Below are 21,780 nucleotides of genomic sequence, written 5' to 3'. Positions count from 1 at the left end.
CTGCTCACCGGAGTCTACTACATCCCCACGCTGAGGAACTCCATCATCAGCATTGGACAGCTGGAAGAATAAGAAGGCTCATGCGTGGTGATCAAGAATGGAGTCATGAGGATTTGGGATCGGCGCAAGATCGGGGAGCGTCGTGGTCGCCTCCTTGTCAAGGTAACCAGAGGCAACAACCGACTCTACATCCTCAACGTGCAGTCTACATCCTCAACGTGCAGGTAACACAACCCGTGTGCCTCGCCGCCCGCCGGGACGACGAGGCGTGGCAGTGGCACGAGCGCTTCGGCCATCTCCACTTCGAGGCCCTGAAGCGGCTCAGTACCAAAGAGATGGTGCGAGGCATGCCATGCCTTGACCACGTGGAGAAGTTCTACGACGTCTGCGTGTTGACGAAGCAGAGGCGGCTCCCCTTTCCCCATCAGACGAGCTTCCGAGCCAAGGAGCGGCTCGAGCTCGTGCACGGGGATTTGTGTGGCCCGTGACTCCGGCCACACCAGGAGGACGACACTTCTTGCTGCTCGTCGACGACCTCCCACTACATGTGGGTGACGGTCCTCGGTAGCAAGGGAGAGGCTGCGGACGCCATCAGGCGCACGCAGGCTGCTGCGGAGGCGGAGTGCGGCCACAAGTTGCGCGTCCTGCGCACCGACAACGGCGGCGAATTCACAGCGACTGAATTCGCATCGTACTGTGCCGATGAAGTATTCACCGCCACTACTCCGCACCGTACAGCCCGCAGCAGAACGGCGTCGTTGAGCGGCCCAACCAGACGGTTGTGGGGATGGCTCGAGCCCTCCTCAACCAGAGAGGGATGCCGGCTCTCTTCTGGGGGGAGGCGGTGGTGACGGCCGTCTACATCCTCAACCGTTCACCTACCAAGGCTCTCAACGGCAGGACGTCGTACGAGGCTTGGCATGGGTGCAAGCCATCGTTCTCCCACCTGCGAGTCCTCGGCTGCCTCGCGTTCGCCAAGGAGCTTGGCCACATCAGCAAGCTCGACGAGAGGAGCACCCCAGTGGTGTTCATCGGCTACACGGGGGGCTCGAAGGCCTACCGCATCCTCGACCCAGAGACAGCTTGTGCGCACGGCGCGCGACGTGGTGTTCAAGGATGGACATGGGACAAGACGGTGGACAACGGCTCTACTCCGACGTACGACGACTTCACTGTCGAGTACATCCACTTCAAGGAAGCTAGGGGAGTGGGCAGCTCCCCTTCACCGAGCGTGCCTACCCCAGTCTCCGACTCTCCACCAACTCCGGCACCCGCCACTCCGGCAGCACCATGCTCTCGAGCCACGACTTCGGCTGCGCCGAGCTCTTCGCTGAAACCACCACAGCCGGCGACCCCACGCACTCCGGCGCCAACAGCCACCCCTTAGGGCACGTCCACACCAACACCAGCTCACGTCGAGCGCAGCCAGGTGCAGTTCGCTACTCTGCTCTCACATGATGAGGAGCGCATTGACGCCTACCATGATGGAGAGCCCTTGCGGTACCGTACAACGGAGGACCTCCTCGGCGATCAGCCGGTGCCGGGACTAGTGCCTCATGACCTGGAGGAACAGTTGCACCTTGCGTGCGACGATGGCGAGCCTCGGTTTTTCGCAGAGGCCGAGAGACACGTGGCATGGAGCGCCGCGACAAAGGCGGAATTGGACGCGGTTAAGGAGAACCGCACCTGGGAGCTTGCTGACCTTCCTCATGGTCATCGTGCGATCTCCCTTAAGTGGGTGTTCAAGTTAAAGAGGGATGAAGCCAGAGCCATCGTCAAGCACAAGGCTCGCTTGGTGGCACGTGGTTTCGTGCAGCAGGAGTGGATCGACTTCGACGATGCCTTCGCCCCCGTGGCACGAATGGAATCCGTGCGACTCCTTGCGCTGGCAGCTTAGGAAGGCTGGCGCGTCCATCACATGGACTTCAAGTCGGCGTTCCTCAACGACGACTCGAAGGAGGTTTACGTGCACCAGCCGCCGGGTTTTGCGATCCCCGGCAAGGAGGGCAAGGTGCTACGCCTGCACAAGGCTTTGTACGGCTGCGGCAGGCATCGAGGACGTGGAATGCCAAGTTGGATTCCACGCTCAAGAGGATGGGCTTCGAGCCAAGCCCGCACGAGGCAGCTATCTACCGGCAAGGAAATAGAGGAAATACCCTGCTGATGGGTGTTTATGTTGATGACTTGGTGATCACCGGCACCAAGGATGGGTGTTTATGTTGATGACTTGGTGATCACCGGCACCAAGGATACGGAGGTGGCAGCGTTCAAGGAAGACATGAATGCCACTTTCCAGATGAGTGACTTGGGGCCCCTCTCCTTCTATCTGGGGATCGAGGTGCACCAAGAAGACTCCGGGATCACATTTCGCCAAACTGACTATGCCAAGCGCGTCGTTGAGCTAGCAGGGCTCAACGATTGCAACCCAGCCCTCACCCCGATGGAGGAGTGGGAGGTGGACGCTACGCAGAACCGGCGTCTTGTGGGGAGCCTTCGCTATCTTACCCACACACGACCGGACTTTGCGTTCTCCGTCGGCTATGTTAGTCGGTTCATGCAGCGACCGACAACGAAGCACCAGCAGGCTGTGAAGAGGATCATCCGCTACGTTGCGGGGACTCTCGACCACGACCTCTACTACCCGTGGTGCCCTGGAAAGGCACAGTTCATTGGGTACACCGACAGCGACCACGCCGGCGACATCGACACTAGCAAGAGCATGAGCGGGATTCTCTTCTTCCTCGGCAAGTGCCTCATTAGCTGGCAGTCGGTCAAGCAGCAGGTGGTGGCCCTATCTAGCTGAGAGGCCGAGTACATAGCGGCCTCCACTGCTTCCACCTAGGCACTCTGGTTTGCTCGACTGCTCGGTGATCTCCTCGGCAGAGACACTGGAGCGGTGGAGCTTAGGGTGGACAGCAAGTCCGCTCTGGCCCTGGCAAGGAATCCCGTTTTTCACGAACGGAGCAAGCATATCCAGGTAAGGTACCACTTCATCCGAGACTGCTTGGAGGAAGGGAGCATCAAGGCGAGCTACATCAACACCAAGGACCAGCTTGCGGATCTGCTTACCAAGCCCCTTGGGAGGATTAAGTTCCTTGAGCTTTGCTCCCGGATCGGGATGGCTCAACTTTCCCACAAGACGACGCACAAGACTTAGGGGGAGAATGAAGGAATAAGTCTTGGGTTGTTTGGTCTTGGTCTTGTGGTGTCCTAACCTTGTTTTTTCAGCTTTTAGTTACTAGGACAGCATCTAGGACAGGTTGTTAGGATGCTCTAGGACAGGTTGTTAAGATGCTCTAGGACAACATCTTTTAGACTAGTAGGCAGCTATAAATATGTATCCAACCCTCCCCCGGGAAGGCATGACATTTGGTGTTAAGTAAATAGAAAATTGCCCCAAGTTTGAGTGTCATCCTCTCACCAATGAGAGTTACAATTGAGATACTAAACAGTATTAACCAGTACTCCCAACGGGTTAATCAGCGCGTGATGAACAGTCAAATTCACTATGTCCTGAAGATTCGGCTGGTTTTCTAGGGGTGGGTTGTTGGACTGATCTGGCTCCAAAGTTGGTGTCGGGAGACGAGACTTCTGGACCGAGCCACCCCTGGTCATGCTGAACGACTCTAGGCACAACTTTTGATAGCTTTCCATGTGCTGCTGCACCAGAGCCTTCTGCACATCAGTGAGCTTGTCGATCGTGACGGGGACGATGTTCTGTGAGCTAATCTCCTTGGCGGCCATCTTCCCTGTCTTGAATGCTTGCTCGTTTGACTAGTCTTCTGGTTGAACTTGGGTCTTGCACTGGGTCCCACTAGGCATGCCAAAAATGTACTGAGGCTGAAAATAACATGTCACACTCGAAGGCCAGGGAGTTACTCTAAGACCAATCCAGTGCAGGACCTAATTCTTAGATTTGCTGGGCGTGCCAGTCAGTTTGATCCTGTAACTGACTAAGATATATCATGGAAAACAGTTAAACCCGAAATCGCTATCGGCTAGATAGGTGATACCGTTTCAGGACCCTAGCCGGTGAGCTAGACGATCGGCTTTACAAGAATTTCGTGATGGTGAACAAAAATGTCCAGTCGGCAGAATTAAGAGTAAGATAATTACCGGATAGCTCAATCAACCGGTTAATCTCAAGAGATCAGACCTAACCGAGACAGTCTTAAGACTAACAGGCCGATCAGACTGATCTGGTACTTATCACACGTACAATCAAGAATCGATGGGAGACTAAACATGGAATTTAACGTAGATCAGACTGATATAGTAATCACTGGTACAAAACAATAATAACCAAACGTATGCATACTCACGCTAGACCTCGAAGATCAGTAAAGCATGGCAGCGTACGAGTAATCAAACAATAGACCAACGTAATCCGCCAATTTATTTATTAATCCTAGTCGATCGGATGAGTCCCTATAACCAGATCAAACTAAACGTACATAGATCGGACCTAACCGAGACAATATGCAGTGGAGCACGATATAACTATAGGAAACATGAAGATCGATAAGTTTAATAAATAAACCAACTAATTAGTTACGATAATACTGGCTAGAACTCCAGCGATAAGCCCTCACGAGCACTCGATCCAATCTTATGACACAAACTCAACCAACTAGATTGATCGGACTAAACCGAGACAGAATCCAGTTGAACAAGCTTATATTAACAGGTCGAATAAAGGAACTCACGAGGACTTGATCGAGATCTACCACTACTCCAAACTATAAATAGGTTAAAGCAATAATAGAACTCAAACCGCCGATCAGCTAGGCAGGAGATCGAACTTAATCGAGACAGTCCTATTCTAGCCGATCGACGGGTTTGACAAACATGAACTTACATTGCGAAGCTCACAAACCTCGCGCCGAAAGCTCAAGCAGCCAAAAAGGTTGGCGATGCGCCGAAGTAGGTAGGAGATCGAACTTAATCGAGACAGTCCTATTCTAGCCGATCGACGGGTTTGACAAACATGAACTTACATTGCGAAGCTCACAAACCTCGCGCCGAAAGCTCAAGCAGCCGAAAAGGTTGGCGATGCGCCGAAGTTGAGTAGTTGATCTGATTGATGTAGATTATTTTACAAAGCTGTGGGATTACCTATTAAGATAAGACGAATGATTGATTTATACCAAATGAATGACGTTTGAAATAATTGGAATTCCAAAATGAATATATTGGATGAGGCAAATAAAATTCACTGAAAAGATTTAAGGATGATAGGGAAACTCTATCCGTACGATTAAATTCACTGAAAAGGCGATTAAAATAGATTCTAAATGATGATAGGGAAACTCTATCCGTACGATTAAATTCGCTGAAAAGAATTTTAGTCGCACCAATTTTTGGAGAGTTAAGGATGCAGGGAAAAAGGAAAAAAGGATTTTTCGATTTTTCGAAACAAAAGAACTCAAGAATTTAACACTAAGGTCAAGATTTTTGAAATTAGGATTTTTAGACTCGCAAAAGTTGAGATGTTGCAAATCTACCCCCTTAAAAGAATCTCATAAGCAATACTTTTACTCTTTTTAAGCAGTACTTTTTAGCCTTCATAAGCGGTACTTTTAGTCTTTATAGAACCATGGTCACCTCTTAGATTTCCTCGAGCTTACAGCTCCTGAGAGTACTCCATATAACTTATATGACATCTAAAACAGGAAGTGTGGTTATCTTTATCTCTTAGAGTGAGAACACCTTTTGGGCCAAACACGTTGTGCTTCGTTTTTACTCGAGAACCCGGGTATACTACTTAGAAACAGAAACTACTTATAACCAAAGTTAAGTGAAGTAGTTTTGTTTCCCTAGTTAGAAACATATAAAGCACTAACCAGATGTTAAGAGTTTACTAAAAGAAATCCTTATTGACAAAGTAGTGCTACATAAAACAAGATAGAACTGAAAAAAAACTACATTTCAAGGTAGATTTATTGCCCACCAATGCAACTTTAAATGGACAGACAAGGCAACTTTAGCATAGATCTATTGCACAAAAATAATTCGAAGAAAATACCAATATAAAACATGGTTCGGAATCACTAGTACATAGAGCGCAACAAAAATATGAAGGGCAATGACTTACATGATGAAATATAAGAAGATAAATTTGATGCTTCTGCACATATAAGAAGATAAATAGCTATGTACAGAAGTTGGGGACCACCTATTCCACAGCAGACTGATTTTCCAGAGTTAGAAAATTCATTTAGGTTGCAATACAAAGATTGAGCAAATTTATTGTTCTCCCGGTTAGCACAACATTATGAGCAGATGTACACATTGCAAACATGTATAAAGATATGATGCAGCAACATATGACTTGTTATAGAATGTTGAATTATATATACCTGTGCACATTTGCTTTGAATATATTGAACCACTTCTAAAACAAAGACCGAAGAAAAAGGTCTGCTTGTCATCTTTATGTTGTTTCAATCTTAGACTTCATAGCCTGAAATATGCTAATGTCACTGTGACAAACTTGAAAGCCTACGAAAAAACTGAATACTAAGTACTGACAAATTTAGTTTAAAAACCAACTATACTAATTTCTGCAAGGTTTGAAAATTAAAAAGTAAGACATTCACTGATTTGCTAATTTGTGAACCTTTCAGTTATCAATAGAAACACAATCGAAAGTTGCATAAAATTATTTATAACCATGTGGTATCTCCTGCCAGATTTGCCATGGATAAAAGTTGTTAGTTGCAGAAATTTATAGCCTAAATTGTACAAATTTATAACCGAAGTTACACGTGATCTAAATGACAGCTATATTGGTTTTGGAGTGCAACATTGCACATAAGAGGAATTTTCAATTACTTCCTGAGTTTCAAAGTCACAAAGTGAAAATATGCAGTTTTGAGTACCTAACTTCTACAAACCAAAACTTTAATCTGTTGAAAACATTTGATACATCATTCCCTCTCTTCTACCTACTTTGTCCAGCCTAGAACTCATGAAACAGAAGTATAAAATTTTAGAAGTTAGTCTACTGATATGTAATTTCTAAAAAAGGTAACAAATTTCTGTTTGCTCCATTCCTCTGGCACAGACGAATTATTTCAGGTCAAAAAAAAAAATGTACAGAAGATATCGCAAGTAGAAAACAAGTTGCATGTTTATTACTGCAAAGTTGCACACATCTACAGCTGAAATTGCACAAAATTATAGCAGGAGATGCGCAAATTTATAATAGAATTCATATGTCAAAGCACAACAAATGTAGAGTGATAACAGGCTTACCATCAAGTACATAATCTATCATACTGATCAGCCAGCTGGCAAGATTCAACACAAGTACAAATATATTCCTGTTCATTCTGCTGGACAAAATGAAATATGCATACATGCACAAACCAAAGCACTTCCCCTAAAACTGAAAACCAAAACTACAAAACTAAATGAGACATATATGTCTTTAAACTTTTCAAATCTCTTTCAGTTTTTACAACATTTGTACAAGTCTTGCACAATTTTTGTGTAAGATTTGCACAAATTGATGATATGCAAATTATGAACATGTGAAAAGCAAGTTTCATAAAAAAAATAAGAAATGAGGGAAAAAGACTATGATCAAAATGGACATATAAGCCATTGATTTGCTATTATTGACACGCGATGAGTAAGCAAGCAAAATCACTCCTGAATGGAGCAAATTCACATAACTGCACTTCATTCCTATATAACACAACATTAATTTGTATGTATATATATGTCCAATAGTAGTTTAGAAAACTGACACCTGTCTGAGACCATAAAAAACATAAACATCATGGATAAAGAAAAGGTATATAGATGCGGATAAAAGAAGTCCTATAGAAACTTACAGTTAGCACATTCGAAGCATACCCCCTCCCTTCCAACCATGGCATAATTCTGGAGGGGAAAAACTGGAAGTTGACCATTTCAATAAAATAAATTGAAATACACAGAGCTGTCCTGCAAGAGAACAGGAAAAGTGTATTCATGCTGCATGCATTTGAGCTGCTCAGCAAAACCAGAAAAATTAAGAAAACTAGTCCATCAAAATAAACTCTAAACAAATTTAGCTGACATCAATGAACTGACAGCCCCAAAAGCAACAAGAGCGCCATAGTTTTTCAGAATAGTATGGTATGAATCTGAAGCCCCAAAATTTACATATATATTTTTAGGAAGAATTTGACTTGGCTCTAAAATAACTTGTTAGCTTCGATCTGAACAGGTATCGGGCTAAACACAAAAGACAAAAGTGGTCCAGCAGAATTGCAAACTTGAATGTCTATATTCCTGAATAATTACGATAGGCAACTCTAGTCTGTAACAGGCAAAGGACGCAGTAACAATGAGCTATATTAGAACCTTCTCAACACTCTGCTATAGAAAATGGTGCAGTACAGCAATGACAACTACGACGAGGGGAGAGCCATCGAAAAGCTCTTCCGTTGCATCCCAGAGAAGTACAAGCAAATCGCTCGCTCCATTGAGTCTCTGTTGGACCTCTCCACGATGTCGATCGATACGATAGGTCATCTCAAGGTCGTCGACAACGATGAGCCATAGCCCCTCTCGGGGCCTATCACCATTGGTGGCAAGCTCCATCTCACTCGGGAGCAGTGGGAGGCCTGCTAGGGTGACGAGAGGAAGGGGGAGTCCTCTTCCCCGATAGGCGGCCGCAGGCGTGGCAAGCCATGCAAGGCGCACGGAGGGGCCTAGGCCGAGGTGCGACGACGCCTGCCATTAGGTGGTGCCCGCAGAGGCGCCCAGGGCAGCGCTGTCGGCAACCACAAGTCGACACGAGACTAACGCCTGCAGCAACTGTGGCAAGCTTGGCCATTGTGCCAAAGACCGTCGACAGCCACAACGTGGCCAGGCCCACGTCGCACAGATGGAGGAAGAAGAGCCGGATCTACTCCTAGAACACGCAAGCATCGAGCTACCTCTAGCGGCATCGGCCACAACGTCTCTCCTGCACCTTGATGAGCCGAAGGCACGCGCCATCCTCGGCGACGACTCCAGCAACGACAAGACTGACGGGTAGGTCCTCGACACTGGCGCCACCCATCACATGACCGGTTGATGGGAGTTCTTCATTGAGCTTGACTCCAGCATCGCAACTTCCCAAGCGACTCCATGAAGTTTGGGGACACCTCCGGCGTAGAGATCCAGGACACCGACTCCGTTATCTTCACCACGGAGTTCGGTGAGCATAGGCTGCTCATCGTAGTCTACTACATCCTATAGTTGAGGAACCCTATCATCAGCATTGGAAAGCTAGATGAGAACGGTTCGTGCATGGAGGTCAAGAATAGAGTTATGAGGAGTTTCATAGTCGCCTTCTTGCCAAGGTAACCAAAGGCACCAATCGACTCTACATCCTCGATGTGCAGGTGGCACAACCTGTTTGCCTCGCCGCTCATCGGGACAACGAGGCGTGGCGATGGCACGAGCGCTTAGGGCATCTTCAATTTGAGGACCTGAAGCGGCTCAATGCCAAGGAGATGGTTCAAGGCATGCCGTGCCTTTGACCACGTGGAGCATTTCTACGATGTTTGTGTGTTGACGAAACAGAGGTGACTCCCCTTTCCCCAGCTGACGAGCTTCCGAGCCATGGAGCAGCTCGAACTCGTGACAGGGACATGTGTGGCCAAGTGACACTAACCACACTACGAGGACAACTTACTTCCAGCTGCTCGTCGACCTCGCCCGTTACATGTGGGTGATGGTCCTTGGTAGCAAGGGAGAGGTTGCGGATGCCATCAGGCATGCGCATGCTGCTTCGGAGGCAGAGTGCGGCAGCAAGTTGCGCGTGTTGCACACCGACAACGGCGGTGAATTCACGGTGGCTCAATTTGCGTCGTATTGCGATCAGCACCACTACTCTACGCTGTACAGCCCGCAACAGAACAGCATCGTCGAGCGACGCAACTAGACGGTTGTGGGGATGGCTTGGGCCCTCCTCAAGCACAGAGGGATGTCGATTGTCTTCTGGGAAAGGGGTAGTGATGGTTGTCTACGTCCTCAACCGCTCACTTACTAAGGCCCTCGACTGCAGGACGGTGTATGAGGCTTGGCATGGGCGCAAGTCGGTGGTCTCCCACCTGTGGCTCTTCGGCTGCCTTGCGTTCACCAAGGCGCTCGGCCACATCAACAAGCTCGACGACAAGTGCACCTAGGTGTGTTCATCGACGTGTTCGCACGGCACGCGATATAGTGTTCGACGAAGGGCAAGGACAGGCATGGGACAAGACGATGGATGACGACTCGACTTCAACGTATGTCGACTTCACTGTCGAGTACGCCCACATCGAGGCAGCTCTTCTTCATCGCGCGTGCCTACCCTAGTCCCCAAGCCCCCATCAACGTCGGCATCTGCCACTCCAGTAGCGCCACTCTCGAGTCATGACTTCGGCATAACAGGCAGCGACCCCACGTACTTCAACACCAACAGCCACCCCTTCGGGCACATCCACTCCGACACCATCTCACGTCGAGCATGAAGGAATAAGTAATGAAGGAATAAGTCTTGGGCTGTTTGGTCTTGGTGTTGTGGTGTCCTACCCTTGTTTTTCAGCTTTTAGTTGCTAGGACAGCATCTAGGACAGGTTGTTAGGATGCTCTAGGACAGGTGGTTAGGATGCTCTAGGACAGGTTGTTGAGATGCTCTAGGACAGCATCTTTTAGACTAGTAGGCAGCTATAAATATGGATCCAACCCTCCCCGGGAAGGGCATGACATTTGGTGATAAGTAAACAGAAAATTGCCCCAAGTTTGAGTGTCATCCTCTCACCAATGAGAGTAACAATAGAGATACTAACATCTGGTATCAGAGCCACACTTCCCTGTAGGTTGAACATCTCTTGCTCCTCCCCTTCCCAAGCTCGAGTGAGCACTCAGCCACCATCAACAGCAGCACCACCGGCTGCTCCTCCTTCCCCTTTCCCCTTCCCTTCTCCACGTAGCAGTCCCCCGGAGGCGCGCCATGTCCGACGGACAGTCTCGGCGTTCGGGCGCCTCGAGCACACGACGTCAGCAGGACGCCGAGCTCGCTGCAGCGCAAGAGCGCAGGCGAGCAGCGGCACAGACCGCAGCAGCAAGGGCAGCAAGGTTGGCAGCAGCGGAGTTGGCGGCGATCAGGGCGGAGGCGGAAGCAGAGGAGGCGGAAGATGCAGCACGTGCGGCGGAGGCTGAGGTTGAGACCTTGCGCAGCAGCATCAACGGCTCCATCGTCGGCGACATCACCGCCGACAGGGACCTTGAGGAGCTGGCGAGAGGAAGGGCGCGGGAGCGGACAGTACAGTGGGCAGCAGCCCACCCCCATGGCGGCGGCGGTCCAGGGGACCACGCCCTCGCCGACGGCGCCCCAAGCGAGGGCGCATGCGGCAACGGTAGCCCAGACGGGCGTAGGCGTGCCGGCGGCAACCTAGAGAACGCACGCCGCGGCGGCTACACTCCCGGTGATGGCGGCCGGATCTACGGAGAGCGTGGCCCACACAGGCAGCGCGACTCTCCCTCCCCTGACCGGCGCCATGGCTACCACGGCATCCAAGCGGTGGTCAGGGACTTTGGTCCCAGTGGTGGGTGGCCTACCCTCACCAAGACCAACTACATCGAGTGGGCCGCGGTGATGAGGGTGAGGCTCCAGGTGCGGCACATGTGGGAGGCAGTTCGGTATGGCGACGTCGACTACGATGAAGACCGACGGGCGCTAGATGCCCTCATCGCTGCAGTTCCATCCGAGATGCAGTTTTCGCTTTCGCAAAAGCGGACTGCCAAGGAGGCCTGGGACGCCATCGCTGCGGCACGCATCGGCAGCGATCGCGCCCGCAAGAGCATGCTGCAAGCACTCCGCAAGGAGTGGGAGAACCTGGCCTTCAAGCCAGGTGAGGACATCGATGATTTTGCCCTCCGTCTCAACACTCTGTTGCAGAAGATGGTGCAGTACGGCGACGACACCTACAACGAGGAGAGAGCTGTCGAGAAGCTCTTCCGCTGCATCCCAGAGAAGTACAAGCAGATTGCCCGCTCCATCGAGTCTCTGCTGGACCTCTCCACGATGACGATCGAGGAGGCGATTGGTCGCCTCAAGGTCGTCGACGGCGATGAGCCACAGCCCCTCTCCGGGCCCATCACCATTGGCGGGAAGCTCCATCTCACTCAGGAGCAGTGGGAGGCCTGCCAGGGTGATGGGAAAAAGGGGGGTCCTCCTCGGTAGGCGGCCGCAAGCGCGGCAATCTGCATAAGGGGCGCGGAGGCGTCCAGGTCAGGTTGCGAGGACGCATCCGGGGTGGAGCCCGCGGAGGCGTCCAGGGCGGCACCACCGGCAACCACAGGCCGACGCGAGACGACGCCTGCCGCAACTGTGGCAAGTCTAGCCACTGGGCCAAGGACTGCCGACAACCACGACAAGGCCAAGCCAACGCCGCACAAGTGGAGGAAGAACCAGCCCTGCTCCTGGCACACGCAAGCATCGAGCTATCTCCAGCGGCACCGGCCGCATCGGCTTTCCTCCACCTAGAAGAGCCGAAGGCACGAGCCCTTCTTGGCGACGACTCCAACGACAAGACTGATGGATGGGTCCTCGACACCGGGGCCACCCATCACATGACCGGTCGACGGGAGTTCTTCACCGAGCTTGATCCCAGCGTCCGAGGCTTCGTCAAGTTTGGGGATGCCTCTGGCGTGGATATCAAGGGCACCGGCTCCGTCATCTTCACCACCAAGTCCGGCGAGCACAGGCTGCTCACCGGAGTCTACTACATCCCCGCGCTGAGGAACTCCATCATCAGTATTGGACAGCTGGAAGAAGAGAAAGGCTCATGCGTGGTGATCAAGAACGGAGTCATGAGGATTTGGGATCGGCGCAAGATCGGGGAGCGCCGTGGTCGCCTCCTTGTCAAGATAACCAGAGGCAACAACCGACTCTACATCCTCAACGTGCAGGTAGCACAACCCGTGTGGCTCGTCGCCCGCCGGGACGACGAGGCGTGGCAGTGGCACGAGTGATTCGGCCATCTCCACTTCGAGGCCCTGAAGCGGCTCAGTACCAAGGAGATGGTGCGAGGCATGCCATGCCTTGACCACGTGGAGCAGTTCTGCGACGTCTGTGTGTTGACGAAGCAGAGGCGGCTCTCCTTTCCCCATCAGACGAGCTTCCGAGCCAAGGAGCGGCTCGAGCTCGTGCACGGGGATTTGTGTGGCCCGGTGACTCCGGCCACACCAGGAGGACGACGCTTCTTCTTGCTGCTCGTCAACGACCTCTCTCGCTACATGTGGGTGACGGTCCTCGGTAGCAAGGGAGAGGCTGCGGACGCCATTAGGCGCACGCAGGCTGCTGCGGAGGCGGAGTGCGGCCGCAAGTTGCGCATCCTGCGCACCGACAACGGCGGCGAATTCACGGCGGCTGAATTCGCGTCGTACTGTGCCGATGAAGGAATTCACCGCCACTACTCCGCGCCGTACAGCCCACAGCAGAACGGCGTCGTTGAGCGGCGCAACCAGACGGTTGTGGGGATGGCTCGAGCCCTCCTCAAGCAGAGAGGAATGCCGGCTCTCTTCTGGGGGGAGGCGGTGGTAACGGCCGTCTACATCCTCAACCGCTCACCTACCAAGGCTCTCGATGGCAGGACGTCGTACGAGGCTTGGCATGGGCGCAAGCCATCGGTCTCCCACCTGCGAGTCTTTGGCTGCCTCGCGTTCGCCAAGGAGCTTGGCCACATCGGCAAGCTCAACGACAGGTCCCCAGGTAGGGGAGAGGCCCTAGGTCACTTATTTGGAGGTGACCATCTCTTCCCTGAACACCGCCACCTCCGCATCCTTGTTGTCAGCGATCACCAAGTATTCGACGTAGACACCCACCGCACGACATTTCCTCCACTGCGCCGCCGGTAGATGGCCATCTTGTGCGGGCTTTGCTCGAAGCCCATTTCCTTAAGCGTGGAATCCAACTTGGCATTCCATGCCCTCAGTACCTGCTGCATGCCGCAAGCCATAGAGAGCCTTGTGCAGGCGTAGCACCTTGCCCGCCTTACTGGGGATCGCAAATCCCGATGGCTGGTGCACGTAGACCTCCTTCAAGTAGGCGTTAAGAAACGACAACTTGATGTCCATGTGATGAACGCACTAGCCTTCCTGAGCTGCCAGCGCAAGGAGTCGCATGAATTCCATCCGTGCCATAGGAAGAAGGCATTGTTGAAGTCCATCCCTCCCGCTGCACGAAACCACGTGCCACCAAGCGAGCCTTGTGCTTGACGATGCCTCTGGCTTCATCCCACTTCAACTTAAACACCCACTTACGGGTGATCGCACGGTGACCACAAGTGAGGTTAGCAAGCTCCTATGTGCGGTTCATTTCAACCACGTGCATCTCTGACTGCATCGTGGCACACCATGCCACTTGTCTCGGCCTCTGCGAACTGAGGCTCGCGTCATAACACGCAAGGTGCAACTGTGCCTTTCGGTTGTGAGACCCCAGTCCTGGCACCGGCTGGTCCCTGAGAAGGTCCTCCATTGTACGGTACTGCAAAGGCTCGCCGTCATGGTTTGCGTTGATGCGCTTCTCATCATGAGAGCGGAGTAGCGAACTCCACCAGGCTGTGCTCTGTTAGTATCTCTATTGTTACTCTCATTGGTGAGAGGATGACACTCAAACTTGGGGCAATTTTCTGTTTACTTATCACCAAATGTCATGCCCTTCCCGGGGAGGGTTGGATCCATATTTATAGCTGCCTACTAGTCTAAAAGATGCTGTCCTAGAGCATCTCAACAACCTGTCCTAGAGCATCCTAACCACCTGTCCTAGAGCATCCTAACCACCTGTCCTAGAGCATCCTAACAACCTGTCCTAGATGCTGTCCTAGCAACTAAAAGCTGAAAAACAAGGGTAGGACACCACAAGACCAAGACCAAACAGCCCAAGACTTATTCCTGTGCAACTAAAAGCTGCTGCGCAAGGTCTCAACCTCAGCCTCCGCCGCACGTGCTGCATCTTCCGCCTCCTCTGCTTCCGCCTCCGCCCTGATCGCCGCCAACTCCGCTGCTGCCAACCTTGCTGCCCTTGCTGCTGCGGTCTGTGCCGCTGCTCGCCTGCGCTCTTGCGCTGCAGCGAGCTCGGCGTCCTGCTGACGTCGTGTGCTCGAGGCGCCCAAACGCCGAGACTGTCCGTCGGACATGGCGCGCCTCCGGGGGGCTGCTACGTGGAGAAGGGAAGGGGAAAGGGGGAGGAGGAGCAGCCGGTGGTGCTGCTGTTGATGGTGGCTGAGTGCTCACTCGAGCTTGGGAAGGGGAGGAGCAAGAGATGTTCAACCTACAGGAAAGTGTGGCTCTGATACCAGATGTTAGTGTCTCTATTGTTACTCTCATTGGTGAGAAGATGACACTCAGACTTGGGGCAATTTTCTGTTTACTTATCACCAAATGTCATGAACTTCCCGGGAAGGGTTGGATACATATTTATAGCTGCCTACTAGTCTAAAAGATGCTGTCCTAGAGCATCTCAACAACCTATCCTAGAGCATCCTAACCACCTGTCGTAGAGCATCCTAACAACTTGTCCTAGATGCTGTCCTAGCAACTAAAAGCTGAAAAATAAGGGTAGGACACCACAAGACCAAGACCAAACAGCCCAAGACTTATTCCTTCAGGCTCGAGCCCTCCTCAAGCAGAGAGGAATGCCGGCTCTCTTCTGGGGGGAGGCGGTGGTAACGGCCGTCTACATGCTCAACCGCTCACCTACCAAGGCTCTCGATGGCAGGACGCCGTACGAGGCTTGGCATGGGCGCAAGCCATCGGTCTCTCACCTGCGAGTCTTTGGCTGCCTCGCGTTCGCCAAGGAGCTTGGCCACATCGGCAAGCTCAACGACAGGAGCATCCCAGGGGTGTTCATCGGCTACACGGAAGGCTCGAAGGCCTACCGCATCCTCGACCCGGCGACACAGCGTGTGCGCACGGCGCGCGACGTGGTGTTTGACGAAGGGCGCGGATGGACATGGGACAAGACGGTGGACAACGGCTCTACTCCGACGTATGACGACTTCACTGTCGAGTACATCCACTTCACGGAAGCTGGGGGAGTGGGCAGCTCCCCTTCACCGAGCGTGCCTACCCCAGTCTCCGATTCTCCACTAACTCCCGCACCCACCACTTCGGCAGCGCCACGCTCTCGAGCCATGACTTTGGCTGCGCCGCGCTCTACGCCGACACCACCACAGTTGGCGACCCCACGCACTCCGACACCACCAGCCACCCATCCGGGCACGTCCACACCATCACCAGCTCACGTCGAGCGCAGACCGGTGCAGTTCGCTACTCCGCTCTCACACGATGAGGAGCGCATCGACGCCTACCATGATGGAGAGCCCCTGCGGTACCGTACGATGGAGGACCTCCTCGGCGACCAGCCAGTGCCGGGACTGGTGCCTCATGACCTGGAGGAACAGTTGCACCTTGCGTGCGACGACGGCGAGCCTCGGTCCTTCGCAGAGGCCGAGAGACACGCGGCATGGCGCGCCGCGATGAAGGCGGAATTGGACGCGGTTAAGGAGAACCGCACCTGGGAGCTTGCTGACCTCCCTCATGGTCATCGTGCGATCTCTCTTAAGTGGGTGTTCAAGCTGAAGAGGGATGAAACCGGAGTCATCGTCAAGCACAAGGCTCGCTTGGTGGCACGTGGTTTCGTGCAGCAGGAGGGGATCGACTTCGACGATGCCTTCGCCCCAGTGGCACGGATGGAATCCGTGCGACTCCTTGCGCTGGCAGCTCAGGAAGGCTGGCGCATCCATCACATGGACGTCAAGTCGGCGTTCCTCAACGGCGACTTGAAGGAGGAGGTTTACGTGCACCAGCCGCCGGGTTTTGCGATCCCCGGCAAGGAGGGCAAGGTGCTACGTCTGCACAAGGCCTTGTACGGCCTGCGGCAGGCACCGAGGGCGTGGAATGCCAAGTTGGATTCCACGCTCAAGAGGATGGGCTTCGAGCCAAGCCCGCACGAGGCTGCTATCTACCGGCGGGGAAATGGAGGAAATACCCTGCTGGTGGGTGTTTATGTTGATGACTTGGTGATCACCGGCACCAAGGATACGGAGGTGGCAGCGTTCAAGGAAGACATGAAGGCCACTTTCCAGATGAGTGACTTGGGGCCCCTCTCCTTCTATCTGGGGATCGAGGTGCACCAAGATGACTCCGGGATCACACTTCGCCAGACTGCCTACGCCAAGCGCGTAGTTGAGCTAGCTGGGCTCAGCGATTGCAACCCAGCCCTCACCCCGATGGAGGAGAGGCTGAAGCTGAGCCGGGACAGCACGGCGGCGGAGGTGGACGCTACGCAGTACCGGCGTCTTGTGGGGAGTCTTCGCTATCTCACCCACACACGGCCGGACTTGGCATTCTCCGTCGGCTACGTTAGTCGGTTCATGCAGCGACCGACGACGGAGCACCAGCAGGTTGTGAAGAGGATCATCCGCTACGTTGCGAGGACTCTCGACCACGGCCTCTACTACCCGAGGTGCCCTGGAAAGGCACAGTTCATTGGGTACACCGGCGATATCGACACTAGCAAGAGCACGAGCGGGATTCTCTTCTTCCTCGGCAAGTGCCTCGTTAGCTGGCAGTCGATCAAGCAGCAGGTGGTGGCCCTATCCAGCTGCGAGGCCGAGTACATAGCGGCTTCCACTGCTTCGACCCAGGCACTCTGGCTTGCTCGACTGCTCGGTGATCTCCTCGGCCGAGACACTGGAGTGGTGGAGCTTAGGGTGGACAGCAAGTCCGCTCTGGCCCTGGCAAGGAATCCTGTTTTTCATGAACGGAGCAAGCACATCCGGGTGAGGTACCACTTCATTCGAGACTGTTTGGAGGAAGGGAGCATCAAGGCAAGCTACATCAACACCAAGGACCAGCTTGCGGATCTGCTTACCAAGCCCCTTGGTAGGATCAAGTTCCTTGAGCTTTGCTCTCGGATCGGGATGGCTCAACTTTCTCACAAGACGACGCACAAGACTTAGGGGGAGAATGAAGGAATAAGTAATGAAGGAATAAGTCTTGGGCTGTTTGGTCTTGGTCTTGTGGTGTCCTACCCTTGTTTTTCAGCTTTTAGTTGCTAGGACAGCATCTAGGACAGGTTGTTAGGATGCTCTAGGACAGGTGGTTAGGATGCTCTAGGACAGGTTGTTGAGATGCTCTAGGACAGCATCTTTTAGACTAGTAGGCAGCTATAAATATGGATCCAACCCTCCCCGGGAAGGGCATGACATTTGGTGATAAGTAAACAGAAAATTGCCCCAAGTTTGAGTGTCATCCTCTCACCAATGAGAGTAACAATAGAGATACTAACAGAGCACAGCCTGGTGGAGTTCGCTACTCCGCTCTCATGATGAGAAGCGCATCAACGCAAACCATGACGGCGAGCCTTTGCAGTACCGTACAATGGAGGACCTTCTCAGGGACCAGCCGGTGCCAGGACTGGGGTCTCACAACCGAAAGGCACAGTTGCACCTTGCGTGTTATGACGCGAGCCTCAGTTCGCAGAGGCCGAGACAAGTGGCATGGTGTGCCACGATGCAGTCAGAGATGCACGTGGTTGAAATGAACCGCACATAGGAGCTTGCTAACCTCACTTGTGGTCACCGTGCGATCACCCGTAAGTGGGTGTTTAAGTTGAAGTGGGATGAAGCCAGAGGCATCGTCAAGCACAAGGCTCGCTTGGTGGCACGTGGTTTCGTGCAGCGGGAGGGATGGACTTCAACAATGCCTTCTTCCTATGGCACGGATGGAATTCATGCGACTCCTTGCGCTGGCAGCTCAGGAAGGCTAGTGCGTTCATCACATGGACATCAAGTTGTCGTTTCTTAACGCCTACTTGAAGGAGGTCTACGTGCACCAGCCATCGGGATTTGCGATCCCCAGTAAGGCGGGCAAGGTGCTACGCCTGCACAAGGCTCTCTATGGCTTGCGGCATGCAGCAGGTACTGAGGGCATGGAATGCCAAGTTGGATTCCACGCTTAAGGAAATGGGCTTCGAGCAAAGCCCGCACAAGATGGCCATCTACCGGCGGCGCAGTGGAGGAAATGTCGTGCGGTGGGTGTCTACGTCGAATACTTGGTGATCGCTGACAACAAGGATGCGGAGGTGGCGGTGTTCAGGGAAGAGATGGTCACCTCCAAATAAGTGACCTAGGGCCTCTCCCCTACCTGGGGATCTGGGTGCACCAAGACAACTTTGGGATCACGCTTCGACATACCGCCTACGGCAAGCGCATTGTTGGGCTGGCTAGGACCACCAACTGCAACCCAACTCTCACTCCAATGCAGGAGAGGCTATTGTTGAACCACGACAGCATGACGGATGAGGTGGACGCTACTCAATACAAGCGTCTTGTGGGGAGCATTTGCTACCTCACCAACACATGGCCGTACTTGGTATTCTCCGTCGGCTAGGTTAGTCGGTTCATGCAGCGACCCACGACGGAGCATCGATAGGCTATGAAGAGGATCATTCGCTATGTTCCGGGGATTCTCGACCACGGTCTCTACTACCCAAGGTGCCCTGGAGAGGCACACTTCGTCAGGTACAACGACTATAACCATGCCGGTGACTGCTAGAGCACTTATGTGATATGATGGTTTTGTAGGAAGACATGATCTAGCCTGAGTTGGATTGAATCTTTTTAATAATATGATAGTACTCACAGTTCACACTAGGTACTGTGACTTTTTTGAAGACAACACAATGCCATGAAAATGACTTCAAATATGGCATACCAGCTCATTTAAGTGTAATATTTAGCATATTATGCATCATGTCAAGGCATATGAGAATCATGGTGGCTTCCGTGGATTACATGGTTGTTTATGACAAAAGGTTTACTTCTGCTATATTATAAAAAAACTACAATTTTTCTAAGTTTGCTAGATTATAGAAGGTATTTAGAAAGGTTATCCATGACCAAGGCTATCTTAAATTCAAAGGCTTTATAAAGTGATGTTAATCAAAACAGACTGAAATAAGTGTAAGAAATTTTCTATAGTATAGATATTACCTAAATGACAGCATACTGTTGACCTTGGGAGCAGGTGGCTTATCCATAAAAAGGGATGTGGCAAAAAATGAAATGTGTCGAAAAGCCTCTAAATTTGACTGTGCGTTCACAACCTTTTCTTTAGAAGGTAGTAGAGGCGTTTCACCTGTTCATACCACAGTAAGCCACCATTAACAAACGAAAGATGAATATATGTCTAAATAACCGAAGTTGGCCCAAACCTGCTCTTTTAGTGGACCATTCTCATATATAGAGTTAATAGATGCAAAGAGCTCTGGTTTGTAGTACTCAAATGATCCATCATCATCTGAGATCAGAGTTTCAGAATAATTAATAAGAACTAATACACTATTGAAAAAGAGGTCATTGTGATCACCAACAAATATTGAAAGCGGGGTATGATTAAATGTATTCTTACCTTTGAGCATCCACAAACATATCCTGGACCAGAATATCAATAATATCTTGGAGTAAATTTGTCACTTCATATTGAAGTTCTTTTCTGTTTGTGTACTGGCGAATCAAATAGGAGAAAATTTTCATTATACTGGCAAAAACATAAACAACACAAAAGAATCATACATAAGAAAATTTCATTAATATTGCATCAACATAATAGCATTCAAAATGAAAGAAAATGACACATCCACGCTGCATCAATATAATAGTGTTGTGTTAGGTATAAGTTGCTGCATCCCCTCCTTACTTATTTGACATATCATCATATAGCATTGCACTCTGTACCTTCTAACTTTATATTACAACTATGGTTACACATTTCCGTATTCCCTGAACTCCAGGGAAATAACTATCTACTCCCTCCGTATTTTAATACATGACGTCGTTGTCTTTTTGGTATATATTTAACCATTCGTCTTATTCGAAAAAACTTATGTAATTATTATTTATTTGTTGATTGGATTTTTTTACTAAATGTATTTTAACTACCACTTACATTTTCACAAATTTTTTCCACAAAATTTTTGAATGTCATATGGTCAAACATGTACCAAAAAATCAATGGCACTATGTATTAAAATAAATAGGGGGTAATACACATTGCTCATGGGTTAAGGTTCAAAAAACAAGAAAAGGAATAACTGTCAAAAACCTAAAGAAACAAACTACTTCGAGTTTTGGTATCAGGCCTAGATTCATTTCAAACCACATTATATTTGAAGATGTATGTCTTTTATGGTTCACTATCAAATACACAAAACTTCTGCCAGATGCCCATAGTTCATTGGAACAGAACAAACTTATGTGGCATCTCAAAAAAGGTGAGTATATTTCCATGGCAACAAATAGAACATGGGCGAACAAAAAAGGTGAGTATATTACCATGACAGATGCTAGCATACCTTTTTGGCGAGTAAAACATGGGCCAACGAATAGAACCAGACTTTCTAGGCCCCCGATTTTGGTAAAACGGTAAACTTCTGTGTTTATGAGTACAAATCCATCGATTAGTAGGATTTACACACATACATAGTAGGATCATAGCATATCACGAATAAATGTAAGGTAAAATGGATTACTTACAAAACTTTTGGTTAGACCAAAACAATAATAGAGAACAACTGCGGAAGACACTCTTTCTTCTCTCTCATCCCCCTTTCTCCTCTCCCGTGACTCTCTCTGTCTCTCTTCTTTTTTTTCTTTCTTTTCCTCCCTGCCTCTCTTCTCTATGGCCGGCAACGGGAAGGCAGCAGGGAGGGCGGCGGCATGGGCAGGTTGACGTGGGCGTGAGGTGGGG

General features: G+C 51.0%; 1 protein-coding gene across 1 annotated transcript; it reads left to right on the top strand.

The window, feature by feature from the left end:
* Positions 1-2,278: 2,278 nt before the first annotated feature.
* On the top strand, positions 2,279-2,803 carry LOC121053471 (uncharacterized mitochondrial protein AtMg00810-like). Its single transcript, XM_040520411.1, has one exon. It carries the CDS (start codon positions 2,279-2,281, stop codon positions 2,801-2,803), a length of 525 nt encoding a protein of 174 aa, XP_040376345.1.
* The last annotated feature ends 18,977 nt before the right edge of the window (positions 2,804-21,780 follow it).

The sequence above is a fragment of the Oryza brachyantha genome, chromosome 2 (assembly GCF_000231095.2).
Source record: "Oryza brachyantha chromosome 2, ObraRS2, whole genome shotgun sequence".
Taxonomy (NCBI): Eukaryota; Viridiplantae; Streptophyta; class Magnoliopsida; order Poales; family Poaceae; genus Oryza; species Oryza brachyantha.
The sequence above is the reverse complement of the archived record's forward strand: the minus strand, read 5'-3'. Positions and strand labels throughout refer to the sequence as shown.